Below are 23172 nucleotides of genomic sequence, written 5' to 3'. Positions count from 1 at the left end.
TCCGTTTTCTCATCTCTACAGTAGAGTAGGAATCATACGAGTACCTGTCTGATACTGTCGTTAGGAGGATTAAGTGAGACCATACACGTGGTTTGCTTAGAATTGTGCCCGGCGCATGGTCTGCTGTCTGTAAGTGACTACTGCTGTTAATGCCTCATTATTATGTCATAACTACTCCTGTGACTCTATTTTTGCTAGAGTATTTGACAGGGTATTTTCTCTGTCGCCCCCGCTGTGTTCTAAGTTAGGTGAGGGCTCCTGTCCATCACCTTCTGTGTCGTATTCCCAGTGCAGGGCATGTCCAATGTGCGACACCGCACGGCAGAGCCTGGGAGAGAGGAGGCCCTGTAGGGGGGAAGGGGGTGTGGGGAGAATGGTATTGAGGGACCCCCCTGCTGGAGGAGGTGCCTTCTGGGCTGAGTTGCCCCTGCTGGTGGAAGGCAGCCAGATCGGAGGGTCACGGGGCAGCCGCACCTGGAGGACTCTGGGGAGGGTGGGCGGGGAAGACAGACGACAGGGGGAGGCCGGCAAAGAAACTGAGGGCTGCCCTGGGCAGCGCTGTCCCCTGGGAACCGGATGTGAGCCCCAGGTGTGGAGTAAAATCGCCTCATTGTCACATTAAAAAAGCAAAAAGAAGCAGTGGAGTTCATTTAGATATATTTAATGTAATGTACTATATCCAAAGTATGGTTTCAGCATATAATAATTGAATATCCTTTCAACAAACAGTATCTAATACAAAAATATTAACGGGATAGTTCACACGTTTTCCCCTAATTCTTTGAGCTCTGGTGTGATTTACACTTGGAGCCCCTCTTAGGTCAGGCCTGCCACATTTCCAGTGCCCTGAGGCCACACGTGTCTGGTGGCCGCCGCCTGGGACGTCACAGGCCTTGGGAAAAGGTGGGCGGGAGGTATCGGGTCTGGAACGAAGACAGCGGCAGTGTGTGTAGGGGTCGGGGAGGGAGAATCGGGCCACCACGTTGCTCGCTTGCTTAACCAGGTGAGTGGTGGCCTCACAGGTAGGTGGAAGACATCAGCAAAAAGAGCACAAGGTCTTTGGGTGTTTGTTTCAGCAAGAGAGGGGCGGGCAGGAGGTAAGATGGTGAGTGAGGTTCTGGAGTTTGAGGTCCACGTAGGTCATCGGGCTTCATGGTGATGGAGCCTAGTCTAGGGTCTTTATGACCTTGGGGCCTGGGAACTGGGACTAGAGCTCCTTAAACCCAGCGCAGACCCCTGGGCCATCCATCCCTCCAGCAGGCTCCAGGCCTCTCTTCTTGGGCTTCAGCGGAAGACAGATGATCTTCCCCCCACCCTCTCGAGAGATGGGCTGTGGTCAGAGCAAAAAAGAGAAGCAAGCGGGGCTTCCCTGGTGGCACAGTGGTTGAGAGTCCGCCTGCCGATGCAGGGGACACGGGTTCGTGCCCCGGTCTGGGAAGATCCCACATGCCGGGAGCGGCTGGGCCCATGAGCCATGGCCTCTGAGCCTGCGCGTCCAGAGCCTGTGCTCCGCAACGAGAGAGGCCACAGCAGTGAGAGGCCCGCGTACCGCAAAAAAAAAAAAAAAGAGAGAGAGAGAAGCAAGCGTGTGGCAGAATTCGCAAACGTGCCTTAACCTTCCATCTAAAGCAGCTGAAATATTTCACAGTTCAAAGTCATTCGAATTTTAATAATTTACATACAGGGAAGTTAAAAGCCATCTTAGATAAAAATATATGATCACTGTAGTTCGGCAACTGCAGGAAAATGTCAGTACCTTTTTATTTTTGGAGGTCAAATTCTGAGAACTCTTTCTAGATGTCTTCCCCAGGAGCGCTTTTGTTGGGAATGAGATAAGGGATGGTAATCAGTTCATAGCAGAGGGACAACATTTGGTGCCTGTCAGGCCTTATTTAAGGATATTTAAAGATGAGGTGAGAACCTCACCCATCTGTCCACCCATCCGTTCATTCTCCATTTATTCATCGGTCGGCAGTTTTGAGCGTTTATAACGTGCCAGTCGCTATGTGAGGTCGTGGAGATATATAAAAGAAGCTATTCTCCCCTTTAAAAAATTCCAGTTAAACAGTGATGTAACTGCAATGAAAAGAGAGAAGTGCAGACTTGTATGGGAGTAGATACACACAACTTAGCTATTTGCAGGGCCAGGAAGAAAGGTGATACTTGAGTCAGGGAAAGAGGAATAATGAAGAAGTTTGTGCAGACAAAAGGCGCAGAATGTGGTTGTTTCAATGGACAGCAAATGTTTCAACATTGCCTTGGACCGGTCAGTAAAATGTGTGCCCACTTATGTATGCATTTATTAGCTCCACAACGGCTTAAGGCACCCTTCTGGGCACCTTGGGGGTACAGCCGCTGCAAGGATGCAAGGAGCTCCCAAAGGGTGTGCACGTGATCAGGACAGAGGCTGGAGGTGTGACATCTGTTTTAACGTTTGAAGGAGACTTGGGGAGGGTTTGATATTCAGTCGGTAAACACTAGGCCTACGGTATGTATCAGCTCTTGCTTTAGGTGTTGGAGAGATAAGACAGACAGACACATATTCTTGTGTCTATATGCTCCTGTATACAGTTGACCCTTGAACAACTCGGGGGTTTGGGGCACCGACCTTCTGCACGGTCGAAAATCGGAGTATGAGTTGCAGTTGGTCCTCCGTGTGTCCATGGTTCCTCTGTATCCACAGTCCTGCATTTGTAGGCTCAGCCAGCCTCGACTGTGTAGTATCATCGCATTTGCTGTTGGAAAAAAGTCCTTGTTCAAGGGTCACCTGTACATACGAAAACAGTCTCTCAGAGGCTTACAGTCCCGGGGTCTAGAAGGATCTAATGGTAAAGAGCCAAGTGATGTGGTGTTACTAGCCTGGTGAGACTGTTTGACTCTACCTGGAGGGATCAGGGAAGGCCTCAGGAAGAGGTTACGTTTGGGTTGAGTTTTGAGGATGGAGTAGGATTTAACTGGGAGGAGAGAGTAGCAACAGGCATTCCAGGCCGGGGAGTGACTTGTCCACAGGCACAAGTTGGGAAAGAGCAAAGTACATGGGTGTGACCGCAGCTGTTGGCCTGGGGGGGCGGTGTGTGTGGTGGGGAGAGGTGGACCCAGGGCTGGGAGGGGGTGGGGGGAGGGCCCTGACCAGCCATCCCCAGGGGCTCCGTTTTAGATGTAATTGATGGGGAATTGCCGACAAATGGTACAAAGAAAAGCAGCAGAGGCGCTTTGCGTTTTAGAATGGTCTCCACTATGATTCAGGTAGTCCAGTGAAGAAGGCGAGCCCAGCAGGAGAAGGATGGGCACGGAGAGGAGAATGGGGCCAGAGGAGAAGCAGGTCTTAGCCACCGGTGGGCTGGGGCCAGTGAGGGTGAGGGGGAAACAAGAGTGGGTGACCGGGAATCATGGCGACTTTAACCAAGGTGGGGGAGCAAGGCTGTTGGCAGGGGAGAGTGATTCTGGTTTCGGCTGACCCTGTGGTGCTGGGGCAACATCCAGGCTCAGCGCACTGAGCATCCGGGCCTGCTGGACTGTGTCACGTGGAGACTGGAGTCCTGGGGATGCCCAGACCTGGGGGAAACCACAGAGGAAGGAGGAGGGTCAGGAAAGGGCAGATGAGGCGGAAGAATGGTCAGAAACAAGGTACAAGAGGGAGTAATTATGTGGAAGCAAGGAGGTTTTCCCCCTCCAAGTTTGAGTTTTGAAAAGTTTTGAATCTACAGAAAACTTCAAGGATTAATGCAATGAATACTTGTTTATCCTTTACCTGAAATCACCAGTTAACATTTTGTTATATTTGTGTTAATCTGTTGCTGCCTCAGCCCTTTTGACGGAAGCAAGGGAGGTAGCCATGGAGAAACTTGGGTGAAGAGCTCTGGGGACAGAGACAGCCTGTGCAAAGGTCCTGAGGTGGAAGGGCTTTTGGCCTTTGTTGTTTGACAATAAGCAAGTGGTCAAAACAGTTGGAGTGGAAGGCCTCAATTTTTTTTGGGGGGTAGGATAATGCTGTTTATTAAAAATATATTCAGGGAGAAGGAAGTCAGTGCATTTATGCAATTATACATACACTTCTGTAGTTTGAGGCCAGGGTGGGGCTGGGGGAGGATTGTAGGAGATGAGGTTAGGGACGTGGCCAGAGTCCATGTCATTTGAGGCCTTGTAGGCCATGCTGAGGACTTTTTTTTTTTTTTTTGCAGTACGCGGGCCTCTCACTGTTGTGGCCTCTCACGTTGCGGAGCACAGGCTCCGGACGCGCAGGCTCAGGACTTCTGATTTTACCGTGAATGAAATGAGAAGGTACTAGAGGTTTTGAATAGAGGTGTGACATGGTCTGATTTGCCTGTTTGAAGGATCACTCGGCCTGTGTAGCACACAGACTGGGGCCGAGGGCAGACCTGGGAATCAGGGGTCAGCTATCGAGGCTGTGGCAGCGGTCCAGGCAGGCCTCCTGGTGTGTGGAGAGGGCATCAGAGGCCATTTCCTGTCTGCTGAAGGCGGAGCCAACAGGACTCCCATAGTGGATTGAAAGCGTTAGGTGAGACCAAGTGGAGAGTCGGGGTGACTCCACGCATCTGGCTCCTGCTGCTGGCGGAGTGACAGTTCATGGGGCTGGAGTTTGGTAGAGAAATCAAGAGTTTGGTTTGGAATTCATTAAGTGTGAGATGCCTCTTGGGACGTGCAGGTTGCCATGTCAGGTAGACAGTCGCATAGGGAAGCATGGAGCTCAGGGGAGGGGTCTGGGCTCCGGGAGGGACCCTGGGAGCCATCAGCCGTGGGTGGGCGGTATTTAGAGCAGTGGCACCCCCGGAGGGAGGAAGCGTAGATCTGAGATCCAAACGTGAAGGCGCAGAGCACCTCAGGGGATGTAGCGGAGAGGTTGAGGTCGGAGCCGGCAGGGCTGTGTCAGCTCCTGCGGACGGAGGGGCCAGGAGCAGCGAGGGAGGGAGGGGCCTGGGGTCCCCGCAAGGGGGAGGGCCGGCCGCCGGGTGGAGTGTGAGTGTGAACTCTGTCTACCGGGAGGAAGGCAGCAAACGCTCACTCTCTGGAGGATTCTGTTCTAAAGGAGTGCAGAGACAGGTGACCGGCTGCAGGAGGATGTGGGCTCAGGAAAGGCCCCGTTGGTCGCTGAGAATCCGAGCGAGGGGCGGAGGGGGTCGAAGGTGGAGAGAAATGAGGTACCTTTGGAGGCTGTCGCTATTTACATCATCCCGAGGCCGACTTCTGTAAATGACCGTTCTTAAAGCCTGTTGCTACCAGGCTGTCCCGTGGGGAGCCCGCGCACGGCTGCGGGGCTGGTGTTGCGTGGCCCCCGGGTGATGGGCATCTGTGCTGCTGCAGCCCACACTGAGCTGTGTCGTGAGGAATTTGGGGTCCCCAGGAATTCCCTGTGCCTGCCTGCCTGCCTGAAGTCAACCGTGCCTCGCTCCAAAAGTCTCAGCACACCTTTCAGGGCTGGGAGACGGTCCCTGTGCAGTGGCCCTCGTGTGAGCCTTCTCGGGGCCCCGGGGCTCCTGTGAGCGACGCTGCTTCCTGTCCCTCCTGCCCCATCTTTGTCCTTCCCCTTCCCTGTCACCTCCCCATGGTTTATGTGGTGTGGATCCATGACTTCAGGGGTTCACAAACATGAATGGATTTTTATACCTTAGTAGTATTGGCGCGTACTGCGATGTTTAATAAATATTGTGACACATTATATTGAGCAGAGACTAAACTTACTGGGAGAAAACCTTGTAGAGGTTAGGTATCGATGAAATGAGATTATGAATTATTGCAATGCAGTTATAAAAGTTCTCCTTTTTATAAATGGGAAAAGTAAATTGTATATTTTAAGATTTCATTTATATTTCTAATTCTGGTGTATCTCATTTAATTTGGGCTTGCTTTTGTAGATTTTCAAATCAGTTTTACTTATTTTTTTGTGTTTAAGAAACTTCCTTAATAATTCCCTCTGAAATTATCTTCACTTCCCATTTCACTTTACAAATGCTCACTTCTTTTTGGACGTGTGGGCCAGTTATTTAAGCAGGGCTGAAGCCAGATCGATCTATCTATCTATCTATCTATCTATCTATCTATCTATCTATTTTTGGCTGTGTTGGGTCTTCGTTGCTGCGCGCGGGCTTTCTCTAGTTGCGGCGAGCGGGGGGGGGCTACTCTTCGTTGCGGTGCGCGGGCTTCTCACTGCAGTGGCTTCTCTTGTTGCGGAGCACGGGGTCTAGGCGTGCGGGCTTCAGTAGTTGAGGCTCGTGGGCTCAGTAGTTGTGGCTCGCAGGCTCTAGAGCACAGGCTCAGTAGTTTTGGCGCACGGGCTTAGTTGCTCCGCGGTATGTGGGATCTTCCCAGACCAGGGCTCGAACCCGTGTCCCCAGCATCGGCAGACGGATTCTTAACCACTGTGCCACCAGGGAAGCCCTGAAGCCAGATCTTAGCAGTAGAGAATATCCAACTGTAGAGTCTTAGAGTTAGAAGGCTTTACAGATCAGCTCATGCACTTCTTCATCTTTCAGACAGGAAGTTGAGGCATCCTGAGAAGAGTGTCTTCACACTTGATTGTTAAAGCCCCCCAGAGAAAACCCCCAAAGCCAGACCTAATAGCGAATCCTCTAGTCCATCCTCCTGTTCTTCCTTCAGCTGACTTACATCACAAGAGGTGCCAGGGGCTTCCCTGGTGGCGCGGTGGTTGAGAGTCCGCCTGCTGATGCAGGGGACACGGGTTCGTGCCCCGGTCCGGGAAGATCCCACATGCTGCGGAGCAGCTGGGCCCGTGAGCCACGGCCGCTGAGCCTGCGCTTCCGGAGCCTGTGCTCCGCAACGGGAGAGGCCGCAACAGTGAGAGGCCCGCATATAGCAAAAAAAAAAAAAAAAGTGCTGCCAGCACACAGAGGAACGTGCCCAGGTGAGTGCCCGGCTGGTGCTGGGTGTGGGTGCAGACCCACTGCAGCTGCGAGAGACCTCGACTGCTGTCAGGCGCCCTGGGCCAAGGCCGCTCCGTGGTGGCCTCATCCCTGTTGGCTGGGTCCTTCCTGGCTGGAGGTAAATCCTTTCTGCATGTTGTTTCCTGTTTGTCAGCTCTTCCTGGGATCGGGATGCTAACAGATAGAAACAGTTGTGAGATTGTCCCCAAGATAATTTCTGTTTCTAGTTCTGATTTGCTGTAATAGAAGCAAAGGAGAAAACCTTTAGGGTTCCTGAATTAGAGAAGTGTTTAATGTTGGACTGGATGTTAGATGATTATTAAATTTTGCAACTGGAGAGTTGATCATCCTAATACTTTTGAATAACAATGTTAAACGGCCATTGAAAACCTCCGCTCCTTTGTTTGCTGATGTCCATACGTAAATATTGCTCAAACACACCATCTCATTGTGAATAAATACATTCTTATTCATCCCCCTAAATTACATTTTAAAAGGGAATATCAAAATACAAATATTAGGGCTTCCTGGTGACGCAGTGGTTGAGAGTCCGCCTGCCCATGCGGGGGACGTGGGTTCGTGCCCCGGTCCGGGAAGATCCCACATGCCGCGGAGCGGCTGGGCCCCTGAGCCATGGCCGCTGAGCCTGTGCTCCGCAACGGGAGAGGCCACAACAGTGAGAGGCCCGCGTGCCGCAAAAAACAAAAACAAACAAAAAATACAAATATTTATTATTTTAGGCATAAGTGATATTGTCAGAAGTCATCTGAAGTTACACATTTTCAAAAAAGTGATGAATTTTTAAATATAAATAAGTTAAAATAGAAACATTACTCAAAATATACATCATTACATAACAGCGTCTTCAAATTGTTCCAATAGTTTCAGATAGACACAGGTATCTGAGGACCATGAAGAAGGCTGCTTGAACGGAGGGTGACATTAGGCGCGGGGTAAGTCACGCAGCGGTTTAAACTAAAACAGCTTAGTTCAGAGGGCACTGCTGTTTTATCACCATATTTAAAAATCTGTTCCTCCTTTACTCCCTCAAACTGAGCTCAGGGATATAATGGATCCCATTATAGGTAAAAGGTCTGTGACTCAGCCATCGAGCTACTCAAACTCTTGGCTGTTTTAATTGCCACCATTAAAGCTTTAGTACTTTTATCTCATAAAAATAGATATCATTGATGTAAAATGTGTGCCTGTCGAAGATACATTGGTACTTCTGCCCTGATGGTTAGCTAATCATCCTTTCGTGTTTGAAGTTAGGTTTTAGGCAGACGGGAACTTGACGTAGATCACAAATTTGTTCGGATTTAGTCACTTAATTAAGAAGAGAATTCATGGAGTAATAAGGATAATATCCAGCTAGAATAACATATGAAAAGAAACTTGTTTTGGTTTGTATTTTAACTACATTTAATTGATGGAAGGACGGTGGATTTTTACCAAGCTCGTTCTTGAACCCCAGAGAATAATGATGTTTCTCTGATTCTAATGCTGCAACTTCAGCAATTCAAGGGAAATATACTAGTCACTCTTTCGTCCCTGTTAGGCACATCTGTGTAAACTTAAATGTGGTAATTGGCGGTGTTTCTCTGCCTATCTTCTGCAAAGGGGAAAATATCAAGGTGGGAAGGAAACTCCAAGAACACAGTGGGAGCTGAATGTTAAAATGTGAAAAGCAACTTTGTTCTGGGCTTTCCCTCCAGTATGTGCCCCAGTCATGGTCATTCATTATTCATATCACCGTGCACAAACAAGATAAAATGTCTCTGGAAGGGATCTGAAATGAGTGCATCGCAAGGAAGTTTCACCTCCTCACCGCTCTGTACACACTTATTCTTCCGTAGTACAAATAATAGCAAATAATTGGTGGGGCAGTTCATTAAGTTTTCTCTTCTGCAGTTGTAATTGTGGAATTGTGTTCGGTTGAGAGAAAAAAAATCTGTTAAAAGGGTCTCAAATCTGAACCAGTGCTAAAACTAAAACCTACCCACACAAAGCATTTGTGAGCTGATATACATAACCAGGCTTCTATTCTTGCCCAGCTGTGTAGATTCAATTATAATAATTTTCTCAGTTGCATAACATTGCTGTTTGTTTATTACTGCATTATTAGTCAGTGAATGAACCTCCCTCTTTTTGACCCCTCAGCAGTGTTTATAAAATACTTAATTGCTTTGGTATCTTCTGTTTCATGTGTAATTCCAGCTGGAAGGAGTCATGGGGACACAATCCCCTTTAAGTGTTAAACTGACTGTTTCTAAGGTGCAATAAATTTTCTGTTAAAATACATTATCAGGGACCTTTGATGTCGCTTGTAGCGCAGTTTCTTTTCCTTTTCTTCTTTGTCCCTTCCTTCCTTCCTTCCTCCCTTCCTTCCTTTCTTTCTTTTTTACTGGAAGGAAGCGATTTTCTTTTAAAATCTTCTGCCTGTGATGGTTTCAATGTTAGTTAACTGTCTCACAGTGTCAGGCTCCAGCCTGCCTGTAACAGCTACACCCTTTATGTCATCCGAGTTCTTCCTGTCAGAGAGGGTCCCACCTCTGTCCAGCTGTTACCTTGCACCCAGCTCTCGGTGTCACCACGTCTTCCTCCTCTTTGAAGACACGGCGGCAGGAATGGGTGAGCTGTGTAACAGCTGAGATGTGGGCTCTGCAGACAGGTGGCCTGGGTTGAGTCCTGACTCTTACAGCCAGCTTTTTGTGACTTTGGACAAATGCGTAACCTCTTTGTGAGCCTGGAACAGTGCCTGGCACAGAAGGGCTCAGTGTGACCCTCAGCAGAGCAGCATCGCAAAGGGATAAGGAAGTCCTGCTGTGCTGTCCGTCCTCCTGCGGACAGAGACATGTCTAGCATGGAAGGGGGATCCTGGATGGAAAAAAAAGACTGAAAAAAATTCCTTTTTGAGTGGCAGAGGATTTTAAGGTATGCATTGTTTATTGCTGCATAACGAATTGCCACAGATTTCGTGGCTTGAAACAACATTGCCTTCTTATCCCTCACATCCGGGAGTCAGGATTTGAGCGCAGCTTAGCTGGCCCCTCCGCTTGGGGTCTCTCCAGGCTATAGTCAGGTGTCAGGACTGCGTTCACATCTGGAGCCTTGGCTGGGCAACGATCAGCTTCCGGGTCCACTGAGGTTGTGGGCAGAATTCATCCCGGGCAGCTGTGAGACTTGGGACCTCAGCTTGCGCTGCCTGTTGCCTGGGGCTGCCCTTGACCCCTGGAGGCTGCCCTTGACCCTTGGAGGCTGCCCTTGGCTCCTGACCATGGGGGCTGCCTCCTAGCAGGCAACAGGGAGTGTCTGGCCCTCAAGGGGGGCCCACACCCTCTTCACAAGCCCCCTGATTAAGTCAGGCCCACCGACGGTAATCTCCCCTTTGAGTAACTCAGAACCAACTGACTTGGGCCCCTTAATCACACCTGTGAGACCCTCTCAGCTTTGCCATGTTCCGCTGGCTTGCAGCACAGGTGCCTCCACAGCCAGGATGCGGAGGTCATGGGGTCACCTTAGAATTCGGCCTCCTACAAGATGTGAATGAGTTTTTTTTATAGGACCAAAGTAGTCCATCATTAAGCATTTATTGCCAACTAGATTTGCTATACTCAAAGGCTCTGAATCCCGGAGAACTTGCCGAGTGTAAATTAGCTTTATCGCCAAGCTCTTTATAAATGGATTTTTTTTTCCCCTGAAAGATTGTTCTATTCCCATTTCTACACAAACCCTTGGGATTGTTCAATGTTAGGTAAAAAGGCACATTTTCCTTTCAGTCTATTGAGGTTTGACTTTTTAAATTCATAGGAATAGCATCGTAAGTTACCTTTATTTTTATTTATTTATTTTTAACATCTTTATTGGCGTATAATTGCTTTACAATGGTGTGTTAGTTTCTGCTTTATAGTAAGTTACCTTTAACATTGACCTTTTTTAGGCCAGTGCAAACTTGGAATAAATTGCTTCTCCAGAGCCAAACTCCATACAGTTCACCTTTCTGACTTGAGGATCAAACTTACAATTTAGGTACACCAGTGATAGCTAAAAACAATGGAAGTGTACGGTTAAAAAAAAAAAAAAAAGATTGAATTGAACGAAATGATTTTTAGTACGTAAATTTGGTCTTTGTCCTTAGTGCCTTGAATAGGATTTATTTATGTTAAAACATGTCGACCAGCCCAGAAGCCCTGCTGTCTTGTGTTTTTGCCGAGTTTTATCCCTGGTAAGCTTGGTGGCTTCACTTCTGGGTATCTGCTGCCAAAGTCCAGCCTCCAGACACTCCTTTGAGAACATTATGGACCTTAGAGATAACTTGAAATAAGGAAGAGAAACGCCCGCGAACTGGGATTGGTTCTCTAGACCCTCATTCCCTGCTGTTTGTGGAGTGGAGCCTATTAAGGGTAGGGCACCATATGCACCGTGGTGAAGGAAGAAAAAATGAGGGACGGGAGAGACAATACCAATGACTCTGCTAAGGACCCTGAGCACATACGTTATCTTTTCTGTTTTTACTTCTAGCAGGCAATGTCTGGTAAAAGACAACACTTGATGATTTACCGCCTTTAGGAACCAAGACATTCAGAGCAAGAGGGTGAAAATATGACTGTGTCTCGGATTCCCCTAGTGGGCTCAGAGTTTGGTTTGCTTATTGTAAGTCAGAGGCACCATGATGCCACAGTTGCAGGCCCTGTTTCTTCTTGGGGGGCTGCTGTTGGAGGAGAATGGGTGTCATCTTTATGGGTGGGTGGTCCTGCTGCCTGCAGGGCCTGCTCCCCTGTGTGCGGTCCAGGAAGGCCTAGGAAGTTACTCATCGTTCCAGCGCGGGGCTTTGAATTGTGTCGAGTTTGTGCTGGTTTTTGTTTCTCCCCTGCCCAGAGGAGTGATGCTCCTCTCGGCCCCTCTGCGTTTCCCTTCCTTCTATTAAAAGTACTGTGGGATGGGAGATTCTCAAGGTCAGGGGCTTGGTCTGATGACTCGCATACACTTTTTGGAAAACTAACACATGTTAAAATGACATTCAACTCTTGTCCAAACAATTAAGCTACTTTTCCCAGGCCCTTGTGGAGAAACATCAAAAAAACAAATTTCAGAACTTTAACATCACTTCAGTTCTATGCCCTTGGGGTGTGTGTGTGTGTGTGTGTGTGTGTGTGTGTGTGTGTGGCAGACAAATGTTATTTCACTGCATGGTTTTTAAGTGCAAGCCTGTTACTTGGCCTGGTGCTTTTTCTGAGAAGTAGAATTGACCTGTTACCCAACTGGAATGGTGGCCACAGAGCCGCACCCTTGGGCCAGCACCTCCTGAGCCTGGTGGCACAGACACAGTGGGCGGTGGCGAGAGTGAGGGACGGCGGCCAGACGCCCTCTTCTCCTCCACTGAGAGGGGGTCCGCACCACTTAGAGCTTCTCAGACACTTAGGAAGGAGGTTTGCATTGCTGGAGCCTCACCGCTGGGCTGTTCTGGTCCAGCTGACCATAGAAACACCTCAGCATAGTGTGTCACACGTTACAGAGGCCATGGGACCCTTCCTGTGGCGTCGTTCCACCCTGAAGACTGGAAGGTGGTCAGTATTCAATATGTGATGGGAAGCTATTTAACATTAAATTTAACATGACCAGTTGGTTCAGTATTTCTCATTATTTTGGACTCTAGTGATTCAAAATGCATTTATAATGTAGATGCTGTCACAGTGGCTCACGTTAATTTGTAGCTGTTAAAGATTCTGTGCATATGGCAGATCTATTCTAAGGACAAAATGTAAGCAGAAAACCAAAGGTTCAAAAATGCCTTCAGATGACTTTTAGACGAGATACTTCACAGTAATTAAAAAATTTTTTTTTCAATTCTAAAATTTAATGATTCTTCTGAGGGACCCACTAAGATAAGTTATTAAATTTCAAAGTTCATTTTATTTGACTTAGTAATTATCTTCACTGCATATATATTATAATGGAAATTGTACAAGTCAGAAGATTATATGATTATCCTAATATTCCTGTTTTATTCCTACATCTGAGCATAATTGAGTAAGCTGTTTCAGTGCATTTATATAAAATTGTATTTATTCGTAGAGTCATATACTATCTTTTGAAACATTTGATAACCACTGCTTTGAGACTGGCGCGTGCCGTCTCTCTTGTTCTCTCTCACACTCTCATATCCCTGCCACAGAGGTGATGGATTAACTGTATCAGTGTAATCCAGAGTGTATTTTGAAGAGCATTTTTATTCAAGATATTCTTGGAAAAAGAATATCTTTTTCCTGTATGGCACACTGTGTCCTGTTCCCCCTCAGAGCGTAGTAAGGGCTTGGAGAGCTTTACAGTAAAGAAAAATGCTTAACTTTGTTTAACCCAGAATTCTCAAAACTCCCGTGACCCGAGTCTTCTTTTCTTGGAACACGTCTTAAAATCCTAAACTTAGAAAATGTTGTTCTATACTTTCTGCCTTCTCAAGTCATATGACCAACAAGCGTGATGTTGTTCCATCTTTGTGTTTGTGTCCGTAAAAGTATTCACTCAATATTTTTTTTCCTAGAAATTGTCTTTTAAAAATGAGCTGAATAAAACTAACTGATAGATGAAAGGCTTGAACTTGAGGCCCTGACTCTGATACCAAATTTAGTCAAGCAGAAAATATTCTAATCCTTGATTCTTTTCTTAAGATTATTTCTGTACGTATTATTTTGTATCAAAGAATCAAAGTTAAAAGTTATTTCAGTTGACCATTCAAACTAATATCTGTTCTTCTTGATCTCCTCCCCACAAAGAAGGTTTTAAAAGCCACTTGTGATGCATTTTTGTGCCTTCTGTCACGCCATCCTGGACGTGGTCTGTTGCTTGGGCTGGTCCATTGGGGAAGGAGCCCCTGGCCAGCATGTGTCTCCCCTTCAGTCCCAGCCTGGCTGCCTTTTTTCCAAGAACCCTCCTTGGCATCAGCCTGGGTTAGGCGCTCTGTTCTCCCCCGGCAGGTACCAGGGCTGCTTGGTTTACTGTTACGTCCTCAGCTGTCTGTTGGATGAATAAATGAATTGGGCACCGAGTATTACCGAGTGCTCTTCTTTTTATCAGTGTCACTGACGAGAAAAAGATGTGAAAATCTCAGTGGGACTTGCTGAACATTGGCTGAATGATCTTTTGAACCCTGCGTTCACTCCTTTGGCTGGAGATTGAGCTTCAGGGCTCATATTGGAATTCCTTTTGAGAAGAGTGTGGAGGGACTGAGAACCTGTGGGACCCTGGAAGAGTAAATAGAAGTGAAGAAGGCCGGTAGTAGGAATGTGTCTCCAAAGCGATTTAAAAAAAAAAAAAACCCCAAAACTGAATTGTACTTTTCAGTCTTAAATGACTACTTCATATTTGTATTTTTACAAGCCACTTAAATCCTAGTGTAGCGTTTTAAGATTGTACTTGTTGTCACGTGGGTCGTAGTTGGCCTGCCACTTCTCCCCCAGAACCTGCGTTTCTCTGAGCTCGCAAGTGCCTGTCTCCCTTCGGCCTGATTTGCGGGGCGGGGCGTGCGTGTCTCCTGGAAGTGCCATGTTACTCTCATCCAGTTGGTAGTATCTTCTCCTTATTACAAAGTAGTGTTTTGATTTTAGACGTGTTCGTGTCACCCAGTAAGTAGAATGTTTGCCCAGAGACGTCCTATATTACAGAATGGTGCGGCTTTGCAGGGATTGTGCATACTGGAGACATTGCACACTGTTTGCTCATTCATGGTGCTTGACGCTGAAAGCACGTTGAGGCTTCAAGACTATAATTAAGACAAAATATGGTTAAATAAGATAGCCTTTAAAGTCCGAAAATGCTGGGTAATGTTGGAGGGAAAACAGTGGAGATGGATGAAAAGTGTCTTCTTACACATTGTATTTATGTTGTTCTGACGAAGGCTCACGAGCGTTTTGGGTCATGTTTGCTTAAAGGTAACAGAGGGGTTGGCCCCGCCTCCCCGGCCCCTCGCCTTTGGTTATATTTACATCCTGTCTACTCTGCTGTTTTATGTGAGGCAACTTGTTTATGTGTTTGTCTAATTTATATGTTACGAAAAGTGAAGTTAAGGCTAAAAACGACTATCTTTAGTTTATGGTAATTTTTTGGACAACACGCACCTTGGATCGTTTTAATTTATTGTTCAACTGTCCGTCATTCTGTTTCAGTTTCAGAAGTCCACGCGTAGTCCTTATATATTCCATAATGCTCCAAAAGGCATATGGAATTATGATAGCAAATATGTCAAGCAGGAAGTCCTAAAGGGTGTATTTAAAAATACCTTTGGTATCTAACATTCTCTGCTTTTGCCCTAGTAAATGAGAGGTTTGAGGAATGCCCTATATGGTGATATCAGATGTTAATGGCATTGATTACCTGTCAGGCAGTGGGAATTGATGGGAAAATGTCCGCTGTAAAATTAAATAGCATTAGAGAAGACTGTACCATGCGCGGGGTGTTGGGAGGGAAACGGCGGGCCTGGGAGACTTTGTCAGGGTATTACTGTGAGCTCCAGGTTTTTTCCCCACATGATTAAGGCAGGCCATCTGTTCTTTGTTAAATGTTTACAAAAACAGCTTTTCTCTAAAAGATTTAAGGAGATGTGGGCCTGGTAAACACTATAATATTTCCGAGCACCTTTCCACCCTATTTCAAACAGTACCAAAACATAATTCTGCCGCGTATCAAACAGGACTACTATCTTTTTTGTATTTGGTCTTTACATTTTTTTCCTTCTTATGGAAGATTAAATTTTTAAGGGATACTAATTTATGGCTTCATGTATTACTGAAAGGAGCATCCAGAATGATTTGTGTGCTCAAGTGCAGATAAATTTTCAGTCGTCTGGTATCACGTGTTACACGCCTTTTCTGGTTCACAAATGTGGACCAGGTATCTCTCATCAGAGGCTGGCATTTGGTTACCGGAGTTAATGCCATGCAGATTAAAGAAAGGTACACATGCAGAAAAATGGTACAGATGAACTGGTTTGCAGGGCAGAAGTAGAGACACAGATGTAGAGAACAAACGTATGGACACAAGGGGGGAAAATGGCAGGTGGTGGTGGTGGTGGGATGAATTGGGAGATTGGGATTGACATGTATACACTGATGTATATAAAATAGATATGAGAACCTGCTGTATAAAAAAATAAATAAAATAAAATTCAAAAATTAAAACAAAAAAAAGAAAGGTACACATACCTGGAATTAATTCACCGTTCTAAGCTGTAAGCATTGTTTACTGGTAGACTTTCCTCTTTCCTTCCCTTTCCAGGAAATGTTTTTTCTTCCATCTCCTGAGAAATAGCTTGTCCCAAATAAGTTTGACCTCTGTGTCTCTTATGAAAAGAATTGGCTTTTTCCTTTTTCCTTACATTAGGAAATAATATGTAACAATTAATTCTACTTCAGTAACTTAGGTATAGTAAAACCGTTAAATCAGATCCCATTATTTCTCAGCGAATATAATTTGGAGAGCTCCTTGGTTGATGTTTGTTAAGCGTGTTTGTGAGGGAAAAACCGGGGGCAGGTGAGTGGCTTTTCTCAGGATCTGGTCGGTTGTGTTACCCCTGGATGGACACTGCATCCATGTGTTCATTCTCACTCCTCTGCCCTGGCTTCTCTCCCCTCCTGTCTGTCCTTACTCTCCTTCAGCATCTTTCTCTCTCAGCTCTGACCAAGAAAGGGCAGTGTGTATTTTAAGATTTGCTCATACCGTAGGATTTTGGAAGAGACTTTGGAAATCATCTGAACCAAACGCTTCATTTTGCAGATGAAGAAGAAGTGAAATGATTTTCCCCAGATCACAAAGCTCATGGCAGGGCCCGGGCTAGAATTTTCTCTCTCAGCTCACGGTTCTGGGCTCATTCCCTTATGCTAGTGCAGGTGGAGAACTGAATGTAGGTTTCTTCAGTGACCGTAGTAGGTTGTACTGGGAACAGGGAAACCAGTTTCTTTTCTGGCAGTGATTTCGTTTTTTAAACGTTTCTTTGGGTCACTGAGCACTTTGGAAATAAAGTGAAGCCTGTGGCACCTTTCCTAGGAGGACGCCCGTGTGTGAGGTTTTAGGAGCCGGACAGAGTCAGAAGAGCACTGGATTTAGGAAACCTAGATTCAGATGTCACCTCTGTCCCCCATGGTGTGGCCTTGGGTAGCCACGTGGCCTCCTCAAATTTTACTTCTTTTCTGAAAAATGGGGGTAAATCATCACATTTTGGTGTGAGGTTCGGGTGCACAAACTCCTGCAAGCACCTTGCTTAGTGTATAACATGAAGTAGATGCTCAGTGGATGTGAGTCGTACCGGAATCTGATTTGTAGCCCTTTGTGGGTGGTGAGTAGCAACTCCTGGGCGCCTCAGCGGACCTGGGCCTGGGCTTTCCTGTGGCTCCTCTTTTGGGGGTCATGTGTGAGGGGCCCAGTTCTCAGTTCTGTCACTTGCATCCGTAACTCCTTGGGTGCGTTCTTCACCTTAGCAAGTCTGTGTCTCCATGGAGCTCTCCGGGCTGGCGTGGGGATCGGATGGCGTCCGGGTGTAAAGTGCTTACTGAGCACATGCCCAGCACGTGGTAAGACTGTCGCGTACACGCTTGTGGCTGTTGCTGTTTATATTACAGTTCTGTTTCGTGTCTGGAGAAGCATATGAAAAAGGCAGATACAGCATTTTCAAGTCTTGCGTTGAAATGTAAAGGCTCATTAGATGTCATAGTTTACGGTGGAGACAGATGGTCCCCTACCCCTGCCCTGATTTGTATCATGACCACTCAGCGTCCCATCCCAGGTGTTGGTATTCTCCACCATATTTAAGACCATTTCTGGGTATGGTCTTAGTGGATGCTGAAAATCTCCTGCAAGGCATGTCAAATTGACTATGTGGGGGCGCTTTCTCTCTCTCTCTCTCGCTCTCTCTCGCTCTCTCTCGCTCTCTCGCTCTGTCTCTCGCTCTCTCTCTCAGTGAGATTTGGAAATGTAAAGCTTTAATAACTTAAGAAAAACATTGTCTGCATTTTCTATCAGTATGAGAAATCTAACCAACCCAGAGTCGTTAAGCTTGTATATGTGCTTTTAATTTGACATTTGAATGTCATTTAAATCAGAAATGACCTGTACTGTGTAAGATTTATGTGTTTGCCCTCGCATTTCAAACGTTCATGGTATCTGATTCTTACAATGCTCAGTACACTTGTTCTTTTTAAAAGTGACTTGATTATGTATCTTTAATTGGAGCTCCCGTTCCTGCATGGGGAAAATTCCACTTGAATTCCATCTGTGTGTCTTAGCTTTTGCTGCTGTTTTGTTCTTCACCATTTCCTACATGGGTGCTAAGGACATGGAAAGTGTCTTCAGCTGAATGAGAAATTTTCTTCCACCTGAACAGAAGTTTTTACTGTATTACTAAATTGCCCTCTTTATTTATTTAAAAGCTTTCCTGTTGAAGAAACCTATTTTTTTTCTGGATGAGAGAAAATGATAGGTTCCACAAATGCGTAGTTGGTTAAGTTTGCTACCTTGAGTGTAGTGTAAGTTTCAGAAGCATCAGCCACTTACCTTTCAGTTCCTTTCTTCACTACGAAGAACAATAAACTAACTTCAATTCCTATTTGTGTCTCTTAGCATTCTCCATCGGAGCCCTTTCTAGAGAAACCAGTGCCGGATATGACTCAGGTTAGTGGACCGAACGCTCAGCTAGTGAACAGTGATGATTACCTGCTGTCCGTAGAACAGCAGCCGCAGCAGAAGAAGAAGAAAAAGAAAAACAACCACATTGTTGCAGAGGATCCCAGTAAAAGTTTCGGTAAAGATGACTTCCCTGGTGGGGTTGATAACCAAGAACTAAACAGGAACTCACTAGATGGGTCCCAAGAAGAGAAAAAGAAAAAGAAAAGGCCGAAGGCAAAAAAAGATCCCAAGGAACCGAAAGAACCCAAGGAGAAGAAAGAGCCCAAGGAACCCAAGACCCCGAAAGCCCCTAAGATTCCCAAAGAGCCAAAGGAAAAGAAAGCAAAAACTGCCACGCCAAAACCCAAATCCAGCAAAAAGTCAAGGTAGGCTGTGGGCAGAAACAACCACCACCAAACACAGTAGAGACAAGCACAACAGTCACAGCCTGTGGAATGGGGGTGGGGACACGGGGTGGGCGCGGGACGCTCTGACACTTGTCCTCATTGCTGAGCTGCTTTTTCTCGTACCCGAACTGAAAAGTTAAGGTGTTTATGCGTTCTAAGATTTAGGACTCAATTATTATGAACTGTTGATTTGGTTGGTAGATTCTTTAGAAACGTTACTGGATAAAAATTGTTTATTATTTTAAAATCACTTTCTTGTATTTTTGTGAAAGCCTGTCATTTAACAAATAGAACCAAGTTACCAGCAGAATCATTTGTGAGCTTAGACCACCAACCTCATTTTCAGCGACAGTGCCAAACTGGGTAAGAAGGATTATAGAAGGCAAGGCGAGTCACTGCATTTCACTAGGCTTTTTCAGTCCTGCTTCCCAGAAGTTGAAACGGGAGAATGCATTCTCTCCACTTGGCAGGCGGGGTAAGCCTTCCAGGGGCAGCATTGGAATCCTAGTGGGCAACGTGGGAGAAATCAAATAGCAGTTACCCATTAGATATGCACTGGAGAGTAGCATGCATTTTAGGTCCTAGGAAATAGCCGCCTTCACATCGTGCTTCCCCTCTGGTACTTCCCCACCAACTCTCTGACCCCCCAGGAGGCATATTTATTCAGTAAGAAAAGCTGAGAGGAGAAGACATTGAAGACTAATTTTTTTCATTTGTACCGAACATTTCTTACAACTGTTCTGAACCAGTTCCAAACATCTGAATCTATTTTTCAGAATGTGGCTCATGTTAGAAAATATAGTTTCCAGATGGAAGTACGGTCAGACTTGGTTACTCTGAACCTGTTTGCGGACGCAGGAGAAAACACGCTCCACCGCTTCCCGCCACGAGCGAATGCCCGCTTGTGCAGGGCGCGTGGCATTCCACCCCGAGATTGACATGCTCCACGCGGGCTTTGCGAGCTCGCCGGCCTGGCAGCCCTGGGCTTGTGAGCTTGCTTGTGTGTCAGAAGCAGGTACACAAAGAAGGGTGGTTTCTGTAACTAGAAAGATGCCGCAAAGTGAGAGAACAAACTTGGATTTTCAGCTTCCTGCTAAAAATATCTAAACAGCCCAATACATTATTCTGTAGTGTTTTGAAAGTTTGAATCATAGACATTAACAAAACTTTTGTCACCAGTACTTTTTATGGTACCCAGATAACTGAATTACAGTTGGCCCTCCACGAAGGGCTTGAGCACCTGCAGATTTGGGTATCCGCCGGGGTCCTAGAACCGATTCCTTGCAGATACTGAAGAACCACCGTATATTCAGGAACTCAGTCTTATAGGTAACTTAATATTTGCATTCACTTATAGTGTCCTTTGATGCCTCAGTATGTGGTCTCTTAATTGAAAGCCATTATGTTTTTCTCCCTGTGAACACTCCTCTAACCTCAGAATTTATTATAAATTCTATTTTCATTTACTTAAGCAATACTTTATTAAGGACTTATTGTTTGTAGGTACTGTGTTTGTAGGTACTGTGTAGGTACTGTCTTAGGGATGTGAGGCCAGAGGACAGTTAGACTTTCAGTCTGATTTATGAGGGGGTTTTAAAAAATACATAGTTGCTTAAGTCTGAGTATTGCGCTTTTAGTAGGAGGAAGCATGTGCTTTATTTCTCCTAAGGAGAAAGAAATCAAAGCAAAATCTTAAAAGAATGTATTTTTTTTAAACAAACTTACAATGTAAGAGTGTGTGTTCTAAAGAAGTTTTCTGGAACTCAGAACATACATCACCAAAACTAACTGTAGCCTCAAAATACATCTGTCTTAAGTTTTTATCTTAAGTTTTTGAATTTATTACCAAATGGTAAAAATTGATATAAAAAACCCCACTGTATCTTGGATACTTGTCGTAAATTTCCAAATATATTCTTTCAAGCTCTCAGTCTACCTCAGACTGACCCTATCTTTATTTTTTTCTTTTTTTTAATAAATTTATTTACTTTTTTATTTTTGGCTGCGTTGGGTCTTCGTTGCTGCGCATGGGCTTTTCTCTAGTTGCGGCGAGCGGGGGCTACTCTTCGTTGTGGTGCGCCGGCCTCTCATTGCGGTGGCTTCTCTTGCTGCAGAGCACGGGCTCTAGGCGCGCGGGCTTCACTAGTTGTGGCACGCGGGCTTCAGTAGTTGTGGCTCATGGGCTCTGGAGCACAGGCTCAGTAGTTGTGGCGCACGGGCTCAGTTGCTCCGCGGCATGTGGGATCTTCCCGGACCGGGGCTCGAACCCGTGTCCCCTGCGTCGGCAGGCGGACTCGCAACCACTGCACCACCAGGGAAGCCCGTTTGGTACTTTTTTTCTCTTTATTTTTGCTTTTGACTAGTAGTCTCAGTTGATGGCTGCTGTAGGTGACAGTCATTTTTCCCCGAGTGGTGTGAAAGTAATTGAGGGGAACCCTTCTTTAGAGCTTGGAGAAGTGCAAGTGGGAAGGGGGTGCGTCCAGGAGGGTCACTGAGGGCATTTGCAGCACCTCTGCTGGCCCTGGCGACTTGCCCTTGGAGGGCCACTTGCTGATGTAGGATGAAGTGGGGTGAGGACAATGCCTGAGGGGTTTTCCTGTCGTTGATGTTCAAATGGGGGTGGCTGTCCAAGAATATGGTAACTGAATAGAGATTGTCATTGAATTAACCAGCCAACCCATTATTGTGTTGAGCTACAGTGTTTCAGGTGGTCAGGGGAATGGAGTATCTCAAGTTGTGGTCTCGTTGTTCCTCTAAGTCTGGGAAGGAAAAAGCATCCCTGAAGCAAGGATAAGTAGATTGCACACAGCTACATGTAAATTCTGAATAGCATAGCAGAATAATTATGTAAATTGAATATGCAGTCATGAAGGTAATAGGAGGTTTGGGTTATGTCAGTGCTGGGGCTGAATTGCTGGAGCAGGTTGCTTTAGGCGCTGGAATACTGCAGTGGCAATTTTGTTTTGCAGAACGTTATGTGATACCAGTTATTTCCATCCTTGAATAAGTTAACTTGATGAATTTGTTTATACAGAAAATAATTCTCCTACAGAGGGCTGAAGCAGAGGGGATAAACAGAAATGGAAGGAAACATTTACTGTAGAACTACTCACATCTTTCTTGTTTGGCCCTCTATGCCTTATCACTGGTGAGATTCTCCTAACAAACGTGCTGCCCTTTGAGCGGCTGGTGACGGCAGTGACCCGCTGGGGGTCTGCATTATGTCCACACAGGAGAGAGCTGGTTTCGCGTCATTCACATACTGTCATAAATGACATGAGAAAGGTGGCTGTCATTGGTGGGGCTGAGTTTCTCTGTGTGCCTTCACCGTGTCCTTCTCACTGCCTGTCATCCCTGAAAGCCACCGAGGCTTGAATTTGGGGCCATTCCCAGCACACTGGCCCTTTTGGCAACTGAGATATAATTGGGTCTGTCTTGCCTCTGCAGGAGAACCTAAAAGAATCTGCCCAGAAGCTGTTATATAGAATGGTAGTGAAACAGAAAAAGGTGTCAGCATTTCAGAAAGAGACATTTATTTATTTATTTGTTTGTTTGTTTGTTTATTTTTGGCTGCCTTGGGTCTTCGTTGTTGCGCGCGGGCTTTCTCTAGTTATGGCAAGCAGGGGCTACTCTTGGTTGCGGTGCGCAGGCTTCTCATTGTGGTGGCTTCTCTTGTTGCAGAGCACGGGCTCTAGGCTCATGGGCTTCAGTAGTTGCGGTGCGTGGGCTCAGTAGTTGTGGCTCGTGGGCTTCCGTAGTTGTGACACGCGGGCTCTAGAGTGCAGGCTCAGTAGTTGTGGCACGCAGGCTCAGTAGTTGTGGCTCGCGGGCTCTAGAGCGCAGGCTCAGTAGTTGTGGCGCACGGGTTTAGCTGCTCCGTGGCCATGTGGGGTCTTCCTGGACCAGGGCTGGAACCCATGTCCCTTGCGTTGGCAGGCGGATTCTTAACCACTGCACCACCAGGGAAGTCCCCAAAAAGAGACATTTAAAATCTTGGTGAAAAAAATGGACCACATGCCTCTTTTCTAATTAGGACCGTATCTTTCTTCCCCTCTTCCCATTTTACATTAAATATATATTTTTCTACCTGTCTAGTGCTTTCCCCAGGTGTCTTTATAGCTTTTAAATATTGACGGTTAATATTGAAAATAAAGGCTAAGACAGTTGTGGCCTGGAGAGGATGCCATTTTGCATATGGAAGGATTCACGGAGCT

The 23172-nt window shown here is 46.2% G+C and overlaps 1 protein-coding gene across 11 annotated transcripts in view; it reads left to right on the top strand.

Moving 5' to 3' along the window:
- Positions 1 to 23172, top strand: part of CHD7 (chromodomain helicase DNA binding protein 7) — a 178729-nt gene that overhangs the window by 78594 nt on the left and 76963 nt on the right. For 10 of the 11 annotated variants that reach the window (XR_016388556.1, XM_089899122.1, XM_089899121.1 and 7 more), the window contains exon 3: positions 18507 to 18937. The exons of the other annotated variant lie outside the window; for it this stretch is intronic. Coding sequence is in view for 9 of the 10 variants with exons in the window: in XM_089899122.1 (XP_089755248.1) it covers positions 18507 to 18937 (431 nt within the window). In the remaining variant the exon portion in view is untranslated. The remainder of the gene's footprint in view (positions 1 to 18506; positions 18938 to 23172) is intronic. 11 annotated transcript variants of the gene reach the window in all.

This window comes from Delphinapterus leucas, chromosome 17, assembly GCF_059928025.1.
Source record: "Delphinapterus leucas isolate spDelLeu-1000000601 "Yukka" chromosome 17, BTC_Dleu_Yukka2, whole genome shotgun sequence".
In the NCBI taxonomy this organism is placed as follows: Eukaryota; Metazoa; Chordata; class Mammalia; order Artiodactyla; family Monodontidae; genus Delphinapterus; species Delphinapterus leucas.
Note: the sequence above shows the minus strand (reverse complement) of the source record. Positions and strands in the feature narration are given on the sequence as shown.